A 7,339-nucleotide genomic window follows, 5' to 3' on the forward strand; every position below is an offset into this window, starting at 1 on the left:
GCTGAACCACGGCTGAGACGTGACCAACAGAGAACCCCGCTCAAGAAAGGAAACCTAAGCTTAAATTCCAGGGTCAAACCGCCTCTCTCTGTTTATAATTCTTTAGTTAAGTACAACGATGGCTTTCCATCTACGGAGAAACGCCTGTTACAGAGGCACAATGGCACGTTCACGAGTAAACTCACTGATGTTGGGACCTGCTGCGAATCAGTCCAGCACCGGAAAGCGGGTGAGACAAGGTGCCAGAGGCGGCGGCCGTGAGGCTGGGCAGTCGGTCCCACCCGGGGCCCCTGCCCCCCCTCCCCGCGTCCACATGCCAGAAACACCTGGGAGTAAGGGCGGGGATGCCGGTAAGCCCGGGAACGGCACCCCAGTGGCCACGGGCTTGCCCGCCGGCCTCACCGTGTAGGACAGGACCAGGTTGATCATGCCCTCCTTGTCGTCGCCCTGCCGCCCGCTCAGGCTGTACCATTCGTCCACGACCTTGCCCTGCCTCAGCGCCTCGGGGATTGTCACGTGCGTCCAGGCAATGCGGTCGTCCATGGAGAAGGCTCGCTGGGGGGTGACGGGAGATGGCAGTGACCCCAGGGCTGCCCGGGAGGCCGCCCCACTCTCCCTGCCCTCCCGGCAGGGTGTGCACGGCCCGGGACCGCCCCGCTCTCTCCACCTCCTGTGGGCGCAGGGGGAGGGAGGCTCCACCGGGCACCTGCAGACGTGCGCTCCCCCACAAACCACACGCTCCCCTCCACCCCAGGGCCCCAGAGGCGATGGGGCCGGGTGTGAGGGAGGACCCGGGAGGAAGGGAGGAAGGCAGAACCCTGGGGACTGTGGCCACTTCCCAGCCCCGCTGCCCACCCCCACCCCCCCAGCCCCGTCAGCCAACCACAGGCGAGGGGGCAGCCGACCTGGCCTCAGGAGCGGTGGGACACGCCCAGACAGGCCCTCGGAGGGCCAGGCTGAGTTAGAGCCCAGGGCACCCGATGGCCCAGCGACACTCGGGAGGTTCCTGCCACTCACGCCACCCAGCCACGGGCCCTGACCACGTCACACCTGGGCTGCGTGCAGATAGCAGCTGCCTGACCTGCCTGGTCGGGTGACGCCCACACGCTGGACACAGGGTGGTGACGTGTCTGAATGCAAGTTCTAAAGACTCTGCAGGGGAAACGTGCTTTTCACTATGCTGGGGACACCAGGACGCCTGTCACAAAGCCACAAGAAACCTGAGGTTCTGGAGTGGCTGAGTGGCCCCCGCGCGGCCCCCACCTCGTCGAAGATCTCCAGGTAGAAGGAGTCCACACCCGGGGGCACCGTGCACTGGATGACCTTGTTCCAGCGCGGGTTCTTGGCGCCGTTGTGGGCTGTGGGCGTCTCGTACACCGCGTAGCCCAGGCGCAGCCGGCAGTACGGGTCCATGCGGGTCACGCCGTAGTTCTTTGCCAGCTTGGCCTGAAATAAAGCCAGCGCGTGAGGCAGGGCAGTGGCTGTCACAGTGGGAGCCGCAGCTCAGCCAAGTGGGCCGCCCCTTCCACTCATGGCTTCCAGAGTTTCCTGGGTGCCGACCCACCAGAACATGGCTGTAACTGAACCGTCAGCCCTCCGTATCCGTGGATTTAAGCAACCACAGATAAAAAATATTAGGAAAAAAATTCCAGAAAGTTCCAAAAAGCAAAACTTGAATTTGCCACACCAGCAACGATTTTTTTTTTTTTTTTGCAGTATGTGGGCCTCTCACTGCTGTGGCCTCTCCCGTCCAGCAACGATTTTTATAGCTTTACACTGTGTTACAACTGCACGCACACAGCATTTACCGTGCGTTAGGTGTTACGAGTAATCCAGTGATGACTCAGCACATGGGAGGATGTGTATAGGGTACGTGCAAAACTGCACCGTTTTATATAAGGGACTTGAGCATCCTTGGATTGTGGTGTCTGTGGGGTCCCAGAACCAAACCCAGGGACGACTGTGCTCTGGGACCCAGGAGGGAGGAGAAAGTCCAGGCTGGGTCCAGTGTTTCTGCGATAAGGCACCCGGCGCCGTGCCTGACACTCAGGACACACCGGCTGCTGCTAGGCAGGGGCTGGATCCCCACCCAGAGGAGGAGGAGGGTGAAAAGGGCAGGCCATCCCAGGACAGAGCCAAGAGCCACCGAGAAGAGAAGCAGGGGGACGGGGGCCACCCCAGAGAAGCAGGGCCCAGCCAAGGCCTTCCCTGCGCCCTCGGACAGTGATCGTGCTGGCTCCCCGGCCTCCCCTCCCACGCAGGAGCCTCTCGGCAGTGACCATCCTGCCCAGCGCTGCGTGGGGGCCGGGGGTGCAGGCAACTCATCCTGGGCATCCCGGCGGAGCCCACCCACATCTCACATAGGTCACGGGCCCACCTCAAGCCAGACGCGCTGCTTGGGATGTCTGGGATGCGTTTGTAGGCGGAAACGTGAACACCGATGAGCATGTTAGGCTGTTGGTCAGGAAGTGCTGACTCAAAGTGGATTATGGGCTTAAATGTAAAACCTAAAACTATAAAACTTGCACAAGAAAAACCAGAAGAAGTCTTTGTCATCTTCTAGGCAAGGTCAGCAAAAGCACGGCCCAGGAAGGACAGCTGGCGGCTCCCTGGGGACCGTGAGGAGGACAGACCAGCCCCGTCTGCGGCATCAAGTCTGATCACAAACCCATGTCCAGGACATAACGGACTCACAAACCTCAGCAATGAGAATGCAGTACGATTGAAAAACAGGCAGAAGATCTGAAGAAGCAAGCTCAACGCCAATAGCGCGTGAGAAGGTGCTCCCCACCATTGGTCCTCGGCGACACACAAGCCAGACCCCATGAGGCCACAAGGAGCTGCTGGACGGGCTCAGACCTAGCCCGCTGGGCCAAGCCGCCCACCCCCAGAGCGCAGGAGTCCTGCAGGCGGCTGGGAGAAGCCACGGTGCGGCCGTGCAGGGACCAGCCTGGCAGCTTCTCCAAAGCAGACTCCACCCAGCTCGGGAGTTGGGAGTCGGGCACTAACGCTCACACAGAAGCCCGCGCTTCACAGCGGCCCGGGGCTGGGACCCCCGTCCCTGCTGGGCAACAGACTCTGGGAAGTGCCACGGGGGCTGAGCTTGGTCAGCACTGCGGTCAAGGGCAGGCCCACAGACAGGCAGAGGGAACTATCTGTGTTGCTGGGGAAGCTCTCTTCATCACAGGAGTGGACAGGCTCATCAGAGGTCATTGAAACACAGGCTAATTCAAATCAGTGCATTTTAACATATGTAAATCGTGTTCAGTCAGGTCGATTTTTTAAAAAACAGCAAAAAATTCCCCAAAGCCCTGCTGTCTGCACTGACACCCTCTCTCTTCTCCCCTCTGGAAGGCTCCGCACAAGCCCCTATTCTGTCTGCGAGCCTCCTTGCCCCCCGCATCCCCCACTCTTGTGCCGACTTCCCCAGAGCTCTGGCCGGGGCCGCCCACGACCGCACGTCCCAGAGCCACCACCCCTCCGTGCAGGACCAGCCTGAGCCCCTCAGGACGCCCGCCTTGTGTCACTGCTGGACCTCTCCCCTGAAGTCCACAGCCTCCCGGCCTCAGCCCCCTGCCTTTAAAACATCCTCGACTTAACATGTCCGACACCGACCTGCGAGTTTCCTTCCCGGCCTATTCCTCCTGTAATTTCCCCCATTTTGGTCGAGGCTCCTCCATCCCCTGGGCGCTGGCAACAGGCCTTGGGGTCACACACCTGCCTGCCCCCACGTGGGTGCGCCCCGAAGTCGGCTGGTTCTCCCCCAGGAGCACCAAGCGCAGGGCCTTCCAGCCTCGCCCACATCTTCCCGACACAGACCCCGAGGGAGCCCTGAACTCCAGCTCAGGACATGGTGCCCACTCAGAGCCGAGCCCCAAGGCCGCAGGACCCCCAGCTGGCAGCACCAGGAGGGCCTGGCCCTGAAGCAGCCCCCCACACAGGGTGGTGATTCCTGTTCAAGCTGTACTTTCCATGATAATATCTGGGCCACTCCACACCTGCCCCCAAAGCTCGCCATCGGCGCACTGTACCCTGGCCCTCAGGGCGACCCTGCCCCGCCCTCCTCACCCGCTGACTTCCTGCTCCTCTGCAAGAGCAAACACGGATCGCACAGCCAATGTCTTCTCGAAAGCGCCCGGGAGAGGGCCTCAGCCCTCACACGCTGTCGTCCTCACTAGAGCAGTTCTCAGGACAGCAGATTTTCCCCCCAAAACTCCTAGAAGCCGCCCTGGTATTTTCTGGAAAACATGTAGCAGCAAAGTCTGAAACAGGCTTGATTTTCGATAGCTTCAAGGCAGCTGTTTTGTCTTTGTCTGGCCACTAAGGCTTTTCCACCTGAATAATCCGATGCTCGTGGTCTGAGCAAGGCCAGCTGCCCGTGAGTGCGGGAGGCGCCTTCCTTCACCTGGACCCCGACTGGCCCCAAGGCCGTGCTCTGCTCATGGCTGCTGCCCTCTGCAGAGGCCCATCTGCCACCGTGCTCTCCCCCTGCGCCCCCTGCACCACGGAGGGGACACGGAGGTCTGGCCTGCCCACTTCCAAGTGGCTCCCCTGAGACATCGAATGGGCTGTGCTGTAGGCACACGAGTGTCTGAGGAAGGCCACCCTGAAACTTACTGGGCACAACGACCCGCCAGGCACGGCCCTGGTGTCTGCTGCGGACAAATGGACGGACAGACAGACGTCTCTGCCTCCTGCAGCCCATCAGAGCAACGTGGCAGCGCCCTTTCTGTCCTGACAGCACATCTGGTTCTCCCGGGGGCCGGGATGACCGGGCAGCAGCCGTGCCGCCCCTTCCCCGGCACCGGCAGGGCGAGCGGCGCTCCAGGCCCCTTCTCTAACTCTTCCTGGCGAAAGCCGGGCGATCGTCAGTATCTTCACATCCATCGTTCTCTCCACCAGGTTATGTGTTTCCAGAAAAACGGGATCAGAGGAAGCCCCATCCGTCCATGTGGCAACATGCTATGACAGCGAAGGCCCCGCCCCGCCCGCTCTGGCCCCCTCCCCCCCCACAGGCAGCCACACCCACCTGCACCACGGTGATGCTAAGGCGGCCCACGGTGCCCAGTGCCCCTCCGTACTGCAGCTGCTGTGCAGCCTGTGCGTCCAGCTGGATCTGCTGCTGCTGCTGCGTGGGCGTGATGCGCAGGAAGTCCTGAGGCAGCTCCCCGATGTACACCTGCGGAGAGCACGGCAGTCAGAGCTGGGCGCCACCTGCCCACAGGACGAGGGTCCGCGGCGGCGGGATATTCACCCTGCGGGCCCCTCCCAGGGCCTGCGCTCTCAGCAGCAGGACGCTCAGCAAACGGGGGGCTCTGTGGAGGCCCGAGTGCGTCTCTGCCCTGAAAGCAGGCCTCGCATCCTCGCTGGGGCTGGGGGCCTCACACGCTCTGGTCCGTGTGTCCATGACCCCTTCCCCAGGACCAGGACTGCCGCAGCAAGGCCTGTCCGCCGTGAGCGCTGTTCACGGGGTAAAAGCTGAAGCCTGGATGTCCAGTGCCTTGGAGCCTCTGTGCTGATACCCTTCAAACGTCTCCACGAGAAACAGCTCACGCGCAAAAACGCCCCGAGACCAAGCACCCAACAGATTAACCACCAGAAGCCCGGAGACCTGGCCCTGGACGGGTGAAGTGATGGGGAGGCATCGGCTCCCAGGGACATACCTGAGTGTGGAGCCCGGTGGAGCCTGGGGGCTCCAAGAGTGACGACTCCCAAGAAGACCGCAGGAGACCACGCACGGAGAGACGGCCCACAGCCAGACGGCCCGACCCCCCGTGTTCAGAGCCCTCGACAGCCGCACCGCTGCTTGCCCCCCCGGGGGTGTGGGTGCAGGCCTGGAGGGGCCACAGTGCTAGCAGAGCCCAGGTGAACGGGAGGCAGGACCCACGATGAAGGTCTGGCTGCTGGGGGGGAAACCGGGGCCCACAGGCCCCCTCAGCCGCGCAGGGGACGTCACAGACCCCAGCCCTGGGCCCTGAAGAACTGGGCGGAACACGGAAAGGAATCCCCAGCGTGTCACAGCGAGTTCTGGCAACTGTGCTTATAGCGGCCGCCAGGGACCACTTGACGTCCGGACACCGCATGACATGGGGGTCTCTCCTGCGCAGACCAGACGGCACCAGGCAGGGGCCCAGGCAGCACCCCACCCGCCTAGCTCACAGCGCCCCTGGGAGAGCACCTCCCCCAGCGAGCGCCCCCAGTGCCTTTCCTATCGAAGGTCCCTGGGAGAGTCTGGGCCTGGAGATCATGCGCTCCCACCAAGGCTGATGGAAGCGCACACAAGGGCGCTCGCTGGCTCCCAGCAGCCCGCACGCCGACTCTGCACCCAGAGGCCTAGCGCTCCTGCTGCTTCTCTCTAAAAGCAAACCGTGTCCACAGCACCCCCCTCGCCCCCCACACCCTCTGTCTGGGAGCCAGCTCTGCGTCTCACACCTCCACTGCATCTAGGACCCAGCCCAGGGCAGGGGAGGGTGCCCCGGGAGGCTGCCCCCCAGAGGCCCCAGCGTTGCCAGGAGAGGAGCGCAGTGCCTTCCATTCCCTCCCCAGGGCATCACAGGCCGCGTTTCCTGGGCGCGTAGTGCAGCTGAGTGAGTTCCAGGACAGGCCCTCGAAGGAAAGTGGGTGGTGACAGCCCGCGGGCCACACCCCTCAGGAGGGCTGAGATGCCTGGGACACGCCAATCGTCAATTCCTGCCAGCGCCAAGACCAGGCCCCCGTGACCCCCCAAACGCACCCCATCCAGAGCCCCTCGGGCCCCTTGCCGTTTGCCCTGTACTCGTCTTACAGAAATGACTCTCCGAGGGGTCGCTGGTGCACAGATCACACACCCGCCTGCTGGTCTGAGGAATGACTGCCCACCTCAGTGCCAAGGACCCCACAGGGAGCAGGCCGCATGGGGACATTCAGTGGCGAGAGTGACAGGTCAGGAAAGGCCTCTGTTCCTTCACTGATCCTGTCTTGTCAGGAGCTCCTAGAGGTTATGAAACTAGAATGAAATGAAACTCCTGGGGGGTATGTTCCCTCTTTACTGTACTCGTCTTGGATTTGGGGTTCAGCACAGTCCACGCAGGAGCCACGTGGGGACAGCGGGCCACGCTGAGGCCTCAAGGGAGGGGGACAGAGCACAACAAACAAATCCCACGTGGTCAGAGCCTGTGAGGGGCGGGGGAGGGGGGACCACAGCCCAGGGAGGAGGAGCCTCCAGGTCTGCAGGGCCACCCGTCTGAAGGCACCTTGGGGACACCTGCCTTAGGCCCGCCCGCCAGAGACAAGAGCAGGGGCGAGGCCCAGGGTGATGGCGGGTCAGGGCAAGGCATGTGGGGCTCAGCACCCGGGGCGG

At 62.7% G+C, this 7,339-nt stretch overlaps 1 protein-coding gene across 1 annotated transcript in view; it reads right to left on the bottom strand.

Annotated features, from left to right (window-relative positions):
• The window catches only part of TOLLIP (toll interacting protein), an 18,671-nt gene that overhangs the window by 3,600 nt on the left and 7,732 nt on the right, over positions 1 to 7,339 (bottom strand). The window contains exons 2-4 of the mRNA XM_007465938.1: positions 5,030 to 5,179; positions 1,264 to 1,446; positions 403 to 555 (exon numbers count right to left, since the gene is read on the bottom strand). Of these exons, the coding sequence (XP_007466000.1) occupies positions 403 to 555; positions 1,264 to 1,446; positions 5,030 to 5,179 (486 nt within the window). The remainder of the gene's footprint in view (positions 1 to 402; positions 556 to 1,263; positions 1,447 to 5,029; positions 5,180 to 7,339) is intronic.

The sequence above is a fragment of the Lipotes vexillifer genome, unplaced genomic scaffold (assembly GCF_000442215.2).
Source record: "Lipotes vexillifer unplaced genomic scaffold, Lipotes_vexillifer_v1.1 scaffold1094, whole genome shotgun sequence".
Classification (NCBI taxonomy): domain Eukaryota; kingdom Metazoa; phylum Chordata; class Mammalia; order Artiodactyla; family Lipotidae; genus Lipotes; species Lipotes vexillifer.